Source organism: Elaeis guineensis, chromosome 11 (genome assembly GCF_000442705.2).
Source record: "Elaeis guineensis isolate ETL-2024a chromosome 11, EG11, whole genome shotgun sequence".
NCBI classification, from domain to species: Eukaryota; Viridiplantae; Streptophyta; class Magnoliopsida; order Arecales; family Arecaceae; genus Elaeis; species Elaeis guineensis.
The window spans coordinates 5,240,761-5,254,176 of NC_026003.2; the positions used below are offsets into that span (position 1 = coordinate 5,240,761).

The following is a 13,416-nucleotide window of genomic DNA, read 5'->3' on the forward strand; positions in this document are numbered from 1 at the left end:
GCCGACCTCGTCTGATGAGCTCCTCGATCTCGTCTCGGGCTGAATGCACTCCTCCGTATCGTGGCCGTGGTCATGATGATAGAGGCAGAATTTATTAGGGTTGCATTTCTCGGGGTGTGTGCGCATCCTTTCTGGCCTTGGCAGCTGCTCCCTGACCTCCATCAGCACTTGGGTTTTTGATGCATTGAGAGGGACATAGCTGTGGAATCTTCCTGGGGAGAGCCCCGTCGAACTCTACGGTCCGGGCTTCTCTGCCTACGAGTCCGGGGAGGAGTCTGGGCACGCTTGTGTCTGGAGGGAGTTCGAGAACGTGGCCGAGCTTCACTGGTCCTTTTTCAGTTGCGGGCTTGCTGGAGTCTTCCACCTGTCGCTCCTTCGCGGCTTCCTCATCCTTCATCTTGAAGGCTTTTCTGCTCGACATATCCTTCGGCCCGAGCCAGCAAATCAGTGAAGTCCCTGGGATACTTCTTTTTCAGAAAAAACAGAAGATCATTTTTTTGAAGACCACCCTTCAGGGGGCCATTGCAACCGATTGATCCAAGTTTCGGACCTCCAACGCGGCGACGTTAAAATGGTTGACGTAAGCTCGATGGATTCTTCCTCTTTTTGCTTGATGTTGATGAGGGACTCCGAACCTCTCCGGAGACACCGGCTACTGATGAAATGAGCAACGAACTGGTGGCTCATCTGATCAAAGGAGAAGATAGTATCCGGCTTCAGTGCGAGTACCAATTTCTTGCTGCTCTCTTCAAGGTAGACGGAAAAGTCGGCACAGGATGGCATCTGGCGCGCCATGGAGCAGCATCATTGTCCGAAAGGCTTCCAGGTGGTCAACCGGATCTGAAGTCCCGTCGTAGCTCTCGAATTGGGGAGCTTGAAGTTCGGCGGGATTGGTTCATGCATGGTCATTTGAGAGAAAGGAGGTCAGTGCAAATATCCTCACCGTAAGCAGTGGGAGCATGGCGGAGCTGTTCGATCCGCCGATTCATCTCTCGAATCTTTGATCCAAGAGGTTCTCTCGACTGCCAGTCTCGAGGGTCTTCTGGTGGAATGGGGGTAGGGATCCTCGGGGGTGGAATCGTGATCGGACGGAGGGCTCTCGCCTTTTGCTTCCCTTTCCGGGGAAGACAGGGTGACTGGCCCAAGTGGCCCGTCCGATCGTCGGATTCTGAACTCCGACGATGCTCTTTCTAGTCACACTGATACCTGCGGCTGCTGCGGCTGCTGCTGCATAGCCTGCACTGCTTTGGTAAGGCCCCTGACCTGCTGAACCAGCAAGTCGAACTGCTCCATGCCGACTGCCATTGTCGGAGAAGGAGGAGCCTAGAAAACTGGAGACGAGGTCGGAGCTTGCGGGGCTTGCTGAGATCTGGCCGCGGAGGCGTGGATCACCTGGTGGATGCCTTTCGGGGAGGCATTAGATGGAGATCTAGCAGGGGAAGAAGGAGAAAGTGTCGAAGAAGATGACCGAAGACAATCCCGATGAGTACTCCTTTAAGAACAAGGGTACTGCGAAGACACACGCCCTTCTTCTAGCATCAATTCTGTTGGTGCAGAATTCCACCGACGTCGGAGAAGCTGGAGTCGAGGGGATCACATCCACCGTCGGGACCTACAAGGAAGTCTAAACCGGAGTTGGGTGCTCCGACAAGACCCTCCGACGCTCAAGTCAATTCTCTGCCTTAACAGAAATGGAGCACTCAAATGAATTTTAGCGGAGTTTCGAGATAGAGTTTTTGAGCTTAGAGAAGAACGTATCTGGGGATCCTTTTTTATAGACGAAGAGCGAACTGATTGATAGCGACGTCTGTAACCACCTGGTAGTGGCTGTTCAGGGCCACGCGGAGTTTGTTACGGAGAGTAGTGGTGTCAGAGGGCCGTTCAGGGCCACGTGGAGTTTGTTATGGAGAGTGGAGTGGTGTCCGTTGTCGCGACTTGCCAGAGAGTAGTGGAGCCACATGGAATCTGTTACAGAGAGTGGAGTAAGGTAGTGGCCATTGTCGTGACTTGCCAGAGGGTTCGAGCCTGATGGCTGAAGCTCAGCTGGGACGTCTGATGGAGCAGAAAGGCTCTCTGTCTCAGCAATCCAGGAGAAGCTCGGACGTTTCCGAGGTTGCTGCCGAGTCTATTGTTGTCGGATGCCTTGGGCGTTGATTGGGCGCTGATGCTGCAAGCGAAAGTCATCTGTTGTAGAAGCTTGGACGGAGACTTTCTGTTGGAGAAGTCTGGTAAGAGTCCAGTTGCTAGAAAAGTCCGTCTGGAATTTGCCTGATGTAAAAGCTCGTCTGAGGACTGTTCATCAGAGAGGTCCGCTTCATGAGGAATCCGCAGAGGTCGCCCGACAGTGGAGTTCGGATGACGTTGTGGAGGTTTGTCCGCTGGAGGAATCTTGAGGACATTGTGGAAGGTCGAACGTTGGAGGAGTCTGGAATTTCATTCTGTTGTAGAAGTTCGGACGGAGTTCAGCTCTTGTAGGAGTCTGAATGAAATCCGCTTATTGTAGAAGCTCGGATGAAGACCAGTTATCGCGGAAGCTCGGATGGAGACTTCTTATTGTAGAAGTCTCGCTGCTGGAAAAGCTTGGTCATTGATGAGGTCCGGAAGAAGTTCGGAGTAGAAATCTGGTGGAGCTATCCGTCGTAGAAGTTCATCTGGGATCCATCCACTGTAGAAGTTCGGACGGAGTCCGGTTCTTCAGGAGCTCGGATGAAATCCGAAAGGCGATCGACCGCCGTAGAAATTGGATGGATTTGATTACTGTAGACGTCCTGCCGTCGGAGAAGCTCGAACATTGACGAAGTCCGAAAGAAGTTCGGAGTAAAGTCGTTCGTGACCGAAAAAGTCTGGAAGAGATTCGGAGAATAGTCGATCACTGTAGAAAATTGACCGGTAGTGAAGCTCAGAGAGCATTTGGAGCAGCTCGGTAGATGAATGGAAGAGTCCACCATCGAGAAATCGGATGATACTATGGAACTCGGACGGTCGGAAAAATTAGAAAGACACCGCACAAGGTCGAAAGCCGGAAGAGCCTGAAAAGATCGGCCTTTTACGAACTTCGACTGGGATTATTTTATACCCAACAAATATTATAAAAAATATATATTTTTATCATTAAAAAATTTATAAAATTTTTAAATAATAAAAATATTCTTATTAAAATTATGAGATTCAATAAAAAAATTATGATATTTTTTACAAAAAAATTATAATTTTAACATAAAATATCATAATATTGATACAAAATATTATAATTTTTTTAAAAAATATTTTTATTATTTAAAATTTTAAATAAAAATATAAAATTATAGATATTAAATATATATTAAAAAATAATAACTATTTCCAATCAAATAAGACAACAAATTTTACTTTGGATTTTCTGCACCACGGGCGGTGTGCAGAGAATTTCTCTTCCACACACTTCAAAGCTCAAAATAGCTGAGAAACTGAGCCGTATAGTCCCATGTTCATCACGTGCACACAATGCAGTGTCGAACTGAGGGCTTGCGCCCCGCTTCCTTCCATAATCACTCTTCAATATTAACTTCAGATCAATGACTGACGCCTTACCACCAAAAAAAAAAAAAAAAGACTGACCGAAAACGTATGAACTAAAAGTACAATTGTCAAATCTACTCCAACCCAAAAAAAAATATATCATGATTGGCAGAATCACAGTCATCGATCAAATACATCACCTAAACAAATCACATTCACTGCATGTCCGGCTCTAGTGCATATCAATGTTTTTCACTACAACATGGATGATCCCTCCATATCCTTATCTCACCAGATACTTCTGAAAAGTAAAAATAGTTAATGGACCACTAATCAAGAAAATAAAAAAGCAATATCTCTCATAAAGAAACAATAAAAAGATACAAAGACGGTGGACAATGCCTGGAAAATAATGCTGACAGATCAGCAAACATGTCATGTATAAAACTTCAAATGCAAGGTCAACAATAATTGGTGGACATATCATCCTGGCAAAACTCTTCTGTTTTTCCGAAAAATATCTTGAGGAATCTATTTGTGGACGCATGATCTATTGGCAGTCGTATTCATTAGCTTACGGAACGAATGTCTGACAGCAGAGTCGAAGAATATGCAGTATATAAATGCACAACTGTGCCTATGGCACAGAGCCTCAGATTTCCAGTATTGTTCTTATCTGATCAGGTGAATGCCTAACCAAGGACCTAGGGTCAGGGTAACAATTCTTTGGGTCAGTGACTGCTTTGTAAATGCGCTCATAAGCTCCTGCAAGTGCCCTTGCCACACGGATGCATGCATCAGAACGCAATTTAGGAACTTGCAGCTGTTCAAACTCTGGAAGTGAACCTTCATTTCCGGTGACAAGTCCAAAGAATGCTCTTAAGCATTCAGAGAGCACCGGCACGGACATTTCCTCTACCTCTGCTAAGGCATTGGCCTCCTCGCGCTGACCATCATCTTGGATAAAAGACATCTTGTTCAACAGCCCACATCTCCTCAGAATGGCATCCACTTCTTTCTCCACAAGCATGCTGAGATGCATCTCAATCATTGAGCAGAGGTTGTTCATGTAGTCTGCAGCAATTTCTTGTCCTACCAATGGTTGCTGAATGGCTGACAAGCAGTTGATAAGGTAAATCTTGGATGAACTCTCAGCACTCTGCAATCAGATGGAAAATAATTATGAAAGCACTCAGTGCATATTGCAACTCAAAAATAAGAAAAGATTAAATATCAGAAGCATGGAAATATGTAACTTTATTTTGCAACTAAAGAAAACAACTATATACTGATCTCATATAACATGCTTAAAATACCATTGCTGGAAGACACAAAGTAAAAATTAAACATAAAATTTGCATATTCCAACCTGAGTTATTGCGGAGTTGTTCTTGGCTAGAATTGCATCGACTGATATAGAATCTCTGTTGCTTGGGCCTAAATCAGAACTTGTTCTACTTCTCCTTGAGCTCCTTTAGACTTGTGAGCCTCTGACGCTTGCTCACACATCTACAAATGTATCATTACATAAATTCATATATACAAGTGAGAAAATTAAGAGCTAGCATGAGAACTTTTCTTCCGACTGTAGGAAGCACAATTAGCAAATCCTAAAGGAATAATATTTATAGAATTTGCTTGCATCTCCAGAATAATAAATAATACAGCAAGGGCTAAGTGGTACTGCATATATTTTTAACATAGAAATAAAGCATCAATTCACATTCTCAAGGGTTTAGCAAGGTGCTTCAAAATCGTTTAACATGCTCATATACAGCTAGTGGAATCTGATTAGTCGAAGAAGATAAATCAATGTAATTGAACTAATAATTTCCCCTTCTACAGTCAACCCCCTCTTCCTCTCTTCCACAAACCCCCCACCCTCCAAAATAAAAAAATTAAAAAAAATAAAAAAGAATAAGTAATCTTCATAACACATCAAATATAAAAAATATATTGCATGATGTTGATATAATGATATTATAGCGAAGAAACAAGCCCAATGATAGGCTCAGATTAGACAAATGTTGATCCATATAGTAAATAAAGATTTTATTTTTTTTAAAAAAAAGGTATCTCAAAAACTGTAGAGGCATCATAAGAATTTGAAAACAAGCTCCTTGATAAAGCATTGCCCTTGCACTAAAGCATATTTAAGCTACTCCAACATAATAGTTAAAAAATGTTGTGGCATAATTAATTTTGACCCACATTAAACTCGAAAATACTTAATTCCCAAAGTTGTCTTTTTGTTAGAATGAATTAAGATCTGATTCACATCCTACTAGACCTGGCAAAATGACCCGTTACTCGTGGGTCAACCCGTACCTGCCTACAACGGGTTGGGTATGGGTAGAAAAATTAAGGCCCATTTAAATGCGGGTAATTTGAACCGTGATCTGCGGATGGGCCGGGTTGACCCGCGGGTACTCGCAGATCACCCATTTATTTAATAAAGAATTTTATATTTGTTTCCCACTCATTCACTTTAGTCTTTACCCATTACCCATTTCTTTCTCAAACCAAACCCTAGCTTCTCTCTCTCTCAGTCTCACTATCAGCTCTCAGCCTCTCACTCACTTTCCTTTTTCTTCCTCAAACCCTAGCTTCTTCTCGATCTCTCACAAATTGCCGTCATGTACAAGACCTTGGCTTGTATTATTTTTTTTCTTTTTCTTTTTCTTTTTTTGAGGGTAAAGAGGGTAAAGATTAAAGAAAAACTAACACGTGACCTGCGGGTATACCCATTTACCCGGGTGGGTGCGGGTAGAATTTTCTACCACCCATTTAAATGCAAGTAATTTGACCAGCGACCCGTGCGACCCGGGGGGTACAGGTTACCCGGCCCGTTTGCCATGTCTACATCCTACTGACAAGTTTGGTATATTGTAAAAAGATCTCAAATTCCTAATTATAACCTTAAGCCAAATAGCTTGTAATACAGCCTTAAAAATGTGGGAGAAAAACAACCAAAGCATCAAAACAACCACATAATATAAGGAAATTTTGGGAGTGGCCCAAGGGAGTGGGGAGGACTTGATGCATAATTAACTTACCATGGGAGCACCCTTTTATCATGTCCCACTTTGTGGACATTCCTACGTTCATATTACTATATCATGGTCAAGATCGGTATGTATGCATCCAACACCAAGGCACCCTCATTGCTGTCGGTTGTCCAAGGCCATCAATAATTCAGGATAACCTAATTTAGCTTCAGCATTGGTACTCAGATTTGGATCAAGATACCAAATCCAAAACCAGCAGTTTGGAATTGAATATCTTGTGAAGGCAATTCTAGGGGAAAATGGAATCTGCAACTGTTACAAGCGGCTGCCTAAGCATTTAGACAAGCCATCACCTAGGCACTTAGTGCTTTGTCGGCCTTCAATGAGGGGGCTGCCTGAGCACCTAGGTTCGTGCTTAAGCAAGCACCTGGCTGCTCAGGGCCACCTTTGTCTCAGTGAGGTTCCTTGTTGATTGGATTGTTGAAGGCATCAATTTTTTTTGACTAGTTCTCATTTTACTTGAAGAGAAAGAAATTCAGCCCATTTATAATGTGTTCCCTTTACATATTAATTGGTGCTTGAGTGTGTTGTGTTTCTAAGAAATTTTAAGTACTTTAAATGACTTTAAAGTAAATTATTATATAAAACTAAAGTAATTATTAATTAACTCAAAGATTTTGCTATCACACAACCTAAGTAGTCAACAGCCTTGGTACTTACCAATATAAAGTAATTTGATGAGCTTTTGTGGAATTACATGCGACTAATGCAAAAACATACAGTTCTATTATTTTTATGAATATTTTCCTGAGGCATCTGCCTAGCGACCATAGCTTTTCACCTATGCCCATAAAAGGGTCAATAACCTAAAGCCACCCAAGCAATTTGACAATCTTGATCTAACATGAAATCTAGAAGGCCAATTAACAAGTAGGGAAACCTGTACTCTTGGTTATGCAACACGAGCTCGTGCAACAATAAAGCAACACCCAAAAGTTTCCATATACTAGGAAAGAGTCTAAGTTATACAGGAGAGAGGCAGGGGTAACTTTAGGAAATGCATTATCTAAGAGACAAATAATTAGCCAAAAAAAAACAAACTAAAATACAAAATCCATCCAAATCCAATGGCCCACAATCAAATTCTAGATAACTTACAGGCTCTATTTAAAAAAGGAAGGGAGGGTGTTGTTAGTTGAAATATAGGTTCTATTTTAATTATCAAGGATTTTCTTATGCCATTTTGTAACATGAACAAGGAGAGTATTTCCAGCGAGTATGCAATACTACAGGGTGCTATATGCAAAATAACCCAACAAATGGACAAATCACATGCTTAATTTGAAGTAAAGCAGCTTCACGGACATTATTTCACAATGATCATGTACACTTTTGCTCCTTCAGGCATCTCATTTAACCTTTGGAATTTCACCATTAAGAAACCACCAAATGCAAGGGGAACTGTCAATTAAAGAACATGTAGTAGATCATCTTACTGGAAGCAAGTTTTTACTGGTTATGATGAATAAACAGATCTAATACCTAATTAATGGAAGTTATTTAAGATGTCTAGGAAGAGAAAATTTCAGATAGGCATGTCTAGGAAGAGAAAATTTCAGATAGGCCTAATCTAAATTTTCCCGTGGTTTGTGCATCAACAGATTGTATACCAGTACTTCTAATCAATGTGAATTTGAAGATTTACTAAGCGAGCATTTTATTTTCAGAAAAAGCACAAGCATACCTGAACTATAGGATCAAGTAAAGCAGTAATCACAGGATTAAAGTCAGGCTTTTTGCCAGAAGCAGAAACCATCATGCTATTGTAGGTATCAATAAGCTCAAGCAATAAAGAAACTCCTTCTCTGACTGCTGGAGGTGGGGATAAATCAACTGCAACCAGGGGAGGATACCTCAAAAGTTTTCCCCCCGTGTTCTCAGGATACTAAAGAAAGTTTGCTGAGCAGCGTCCTTGAGTAACCAAAGTGTATTGCAGAGAGCTGTTTCCATCCCCAGCAAGTCTGCAATCTGCAAAAAATAAAGAACCAAATGTAAGCAAATGGAAACAAATGAATTCTGATGGCCTCAGATGCCCTCTTCAGTTTCAAGGGGGAAAAAGATAATGGATGCATAACATGATAAATACAACAGAAACATTGCATTGATAAATACAATGGAAACAGATTGCAACTCACAGTATAACTGTAGAACTCTAGTGTGTTGCTCAGTTTATAGGAAACTATAAGGCTAGGTTGAGACTGCAAAACTTGCTCAACTCTGACTTTGAATGGTCGACATGCCCCCTCAAATATTCTATCCAGAATAAAGGTAATATCAGGCTCTGTTTTTGCAGAATCACTATCAGATTTTTGGAAAAGCGGCGAGCAATAGGTCCTGTATCAGTCACTGCATCCGGATCAAGCAATGCCAGTGCAAGTTCTTTCTCAGATGCCAGAGCCTTCTCATAAAGAAAATACTGGAACATCAGCACATCTATAGGAATTAAAATTGATTTCCAAAATATAAAAGAAGATGCATACCTGGTGTAACCATCCCAACATATCACCTACATAACGTAAAGGGTCATGAGCATGCACTTCAATAGGTCTTGGAAGCCCTCCAGGTCCCCCTCGTGTCAGAGCACTTATAAATCGTCTAAACAATGCATGATGTCTCATATTTGCAACCTAATGATAGGCACATTGTTGTATGACAACAAATTTGTTGATGACATAAAGAATACCAAATGTTCAAATATTACTATATACCTCTTCTGCACAATACTTGAAAAGAACAGGCCTTTCTTTTAAGCTACGAACAGCTGTCTTCAAAAGATCACTAACTTCAGGATTATCACTATCACCCAATTTTTTACACTCTGCCTGGACCCACCTGAAAAAAATAAAATATTCAGTCACACATTGATAACACATCCGAGCATAAACAAACCTTGTGTTGTCTATATCTATCAGCTTTATGAATCTTACTTTGCTATTTATCATCAACAAGGCTGAGTCGTCCAAAATGGAATTTTTAACCTAAATTCAAGACCCCATGTTGCTTGGAGAATCTCTAGCTGTAGTTGGCCAAAATATCTCAAAGTTCCCTCTCACTATATCCACTATTGGTACTATTCTAAGTTCTTACAGATTCCGTATGCTCTTCTGCCCTCACAAGCTCATATTATAACTTTCTTATAAAATTCTTTTTTCATTTCAATGATACTCAACAATCAGATGACTTTTTAAGGGTGAATTTCAACTCAATCCACCGTCAACATATTTAAAGCATTCTTATACATGTTTACTTTTTGCAGCCCTGACTCACACATAGTTAAAATCCTAATGTAACAAGGCAGGGAACCATGTTGACAAGGTTCCTGCAGCACAGGAAGAGTGGGTGGGTGCAGCCCAAGCACAAGCAAGTTTGGCAAGCTTGGCTTGAGTTCTAAAATTTCAAGCACACAAAATGTTATTTTCTATTTAAAAAATAGAAAATTATATAGAATAAGATTATGTGTTTAAGCTAATTTGAGCAATAAACAGAAGGAACAAATGGAACAGGATAATGCTCGAGCACATCTGCAGAATTTAAAAAAAAAAAAAAAGTATTCTTGTATTTTAATTTTAATAGATAAATGATATGAAAATGATTTAAGAGCGAATTTTTGAAATTTTTCCTGGTGTTTGTATTATTTATTAAGATGCATCAATATCGATGAAATTTAGAAATCAATATTATATAGTTTGAGCACATTTTTTTTATGTAATTTTGCAGGAATGAAGCAAACATGGAAGTACAGCCTCAGTTGCAATGGGCTGAAATAGTCAAGGCATAAGTTAAGAAGTTCATACACAAGTTTGTTCTTCTAGAAATTCAATAAACATTATAAAAATGGTATTAAAATGAAATTTATTGATGAAATTCTGAAATCATTATTATATAGGTTGAGCCCACTTTTTATGTAACTTTTCATGCATGAATCTACATGGAAGTACAAGCTCGATTGCAGTAGGCAGAATAAGAACTCCCTTGCAGGAATTAAATAAATTCTAAATATACAGATGAAATGTAGAAAACGATATTACACAAGAATTTTTTTCATAAGCAAATTCAATGTAGAGGTATGGCTCCAATTGCAAAGGGTGCATAACTTAGTAAGAATTTCAACTGCAAGTTTATTCCTGTAGGACCTAATAGCAGAACACAAACTTTAAGATACGTTTCAACTGGAGATCGAAATATGATCATGAGCCAAATTGTTTGATGCCAGTTTATACCATTTATGACAATCCAATGACATGCTAGTGTTGACAAATCTAGAGTTTAGAATGCCATGAATCAAAACTCTATATGAGAAGGCAGCACTTGCTGTACACAAGAAAAGTACTGTTTGTAATCATAATCAAAGTGACTTTGGAATCAATAAATATTTGACTACCATCAATATGACATACAAGAAGTATCACCTGCACAATCTCTCATAGGCTCCTTCTTGATATACAGACATCATATCCATCAGCTCCAAGCCAGCACGCTGTACAACAAATTCAACTTCATTCACACCAAAAACACAATCTATCATGATTTCCATTTAAGAAGAAAAATAGCATCCTTGTGCAACATGTAAGGTATCTGTACATTGCATTACATTCTTTTAAGGCACAAAAATTAAATCTGATTACCATTTTATCTGCCACTCAATCAGGAATGTTCATTCTTGAACTCTTAGACTTTCAGAAAATAATGTAATAAAATAACAGCATTATTCCCAATAAGCTACAACTTCAAGCCATCTTGAGAATAGCTAGAAGATGGAAAATGACCATTACTACCACCAACAAGCCCTCCCTCCCAACTAGTTGGGCCCAGGTTTATGAATTTCCTCAATATCTAAGATACAAAATTAAAAGAGATTAACTACCTGATGGATAAAATTTTGATTGCTCAAATTATATACAAAGTATCAGGTCCCTTGATCAAGCTTCACATCAAAGATTCTTTAAGTAATATAATTTGAGCTACCACACACAGCTTTTAAGAAGCCTTTTAGCAAGTTGTATGCTCAAACTCGGGACAATTATCATAAACCAAACAGGGTTTCCAATTTCTATCTGGTTCAGATCTCAAGCAATAAAGTTGGCTCTTTCCAGAAATTTCCAACCACTTAGTGCATTATTGCAGATTTATTAAGCTGATTGAGGCACTAACTGAACAACAGAAAAGAAGTACGCTACCTGGTGATGTGTTCTTAGCAGTATCTTACAGTTGGCATGAATTTCTTGAACATGCAAAAGTGCCTTGAAGAAATTCTCATTCAGATCTTCCTCCCTTAGTGCATTTATCTGCAATTAGAGAAACAATGTTGCAAAATGTGCAACCAGTTTTGAAATACATAACTAAGCAACTAAATAAATTAAGGGTTATCAGTATATAACTACGTATCAGTGACACTAAAATCTCGAATATATTATAAGGATCACAAAACTTTCATGGATACCTCTTCATTAGAAAGCTGGTAATCACGAAGAAACAATGACACGATTTCTTGCCGTTGAGTAGTTATCTCAAGTTCCTGTTTCAACCTCTCCGTGGTATTGATAATATCCCCTGTGCTCGCACTGCAACTGCTCAATGCTTTTGCAATCCTGTAGAAATAAAGACTTAGCCCGACATACTTCTATGATCTACATGAGATTCATCTTAGGATAAATCACCAAAACACCCCGAAACAAATTTAACACAAACGCAAAATTCAACAATAAACGTATATTTCATATCAAATCGTTTCCGCCCATCATCATTTTTCCATCAATAACGTAACATGATTGCTTTTTCCTCAGGGGATCAGATCTACAAATGAGCATGGTTTCAGTCAGATCCCAATTTGGTGCGTGTTCCGTCAGATCTGGTGAGTCCAGCCTCCAATATGCCTACTGCCGGGTGCACTTCGTGCGGATCCAGCATATCATGAACGAATTAGGCTAGGTTAGGTTGGGGATCCAAGAAGCTGACAGAAGACTTACTGGTCGCAGCATTGGGCCAACGCGTTCACCTCCTCCTCGACTCGATCCAGCGCCTGCGAGAAGAGAAGATAAAGATAGGATCAGAGAGCGGATTCATCCAAGAAGAAAGACGACCCATCTGTTTTGGTGACGACCTGCTGGGCGGGGAGGGAGGCTTGGAGGAAGTGGTGGTTGATGGCGAGGGCGCGGTGGTCGATGGAGGACTTGAGGTTGCGGCGGGCCTGCGGGGTGTTGTCGGTGTAGAAGGTGGAGAGGGTGGCGAGCGAGGCCACCAGCTCCTCGTTGTCCGTCCGCGTCTCCAACACCTTCTTCAGCTTCCGGGACAGCCCCGGCGCCAAACTCACCGCCATCCTAATCCTAATACTACCCTGCGAAACAGCTTCCGAGTCGGCGGACCTTCGTTTTCCGATCGCTCCTCTCTCCCCTTGTTCGCTTCTCCTCCTGTTATTTACCTCTTCTTTTCCACAAGGAGAATAGAGGGTTATGGTTCATGTGGATTTCGGAGTAGGACTCCATGGGAGTCCACTGGACCCAAGAATCCAAGACGGATGTGCGTAGGAACGTGGCCGGATCGGGTCCTACTCCTTACGAGAAATTGATTCGAAATAATTTTTTAAAATTTAGATTGAATTTAAATTTATTTTTTTAAAATATAAATTTAATTTTTTTTGAATCATCCATCTTAAGCAGATCTTATAAAAATATAAGTATAATTACTTAAAAATTTTAAGAATGAATATCGAGAGATGTATATTTGTGGATCGTTCATATACGTACGATTTGAATTTTATGATCGTCATCGTACAACGATCAAAATAGTAGCAAAAATTATTTATCTGAAAAATTATCTTATAATCAGATGCCATTTGGCTTTTTGATCATTC

General features: G+C 40.3%; 1 protein-coding gene across 1 annotated transcript; it reads right to left on the minus strand.

Moving 5' to 3' along the window:
- Positions 1-3,901: 3,901 nt before the first annotated feature.
- LOC105053693 (conserved oligomeric Golgi complex subunit 6) lies at positions 3,902-13,006 on the minus strand. The gene is given in 14 exon segments (XM_010934946.4): positions 3,902-4,657; positions 4,868-4,965; positions 4,968-5,007; positions 8,251-8,432; positions 8,435-8,534; positions 8,702-8,857; positions 8,860-8,964; positions 9,047-9,193; positions 9,275-9,398; positions 10,976-11,043; positions 11,744-11,851; positions 12,007-12,154; positions 12,533-12,585; positions 12,667-13,006. Coding segments are annotated over 14 exon segments (2,052 nt in total). The 5' UTR covers positions 12,883-13,006; the 3' UTR covers positions 3,902-4,150.
- Between the last annotated feature and the right edge of the window lie 410 nt (positions 13,007-13,416).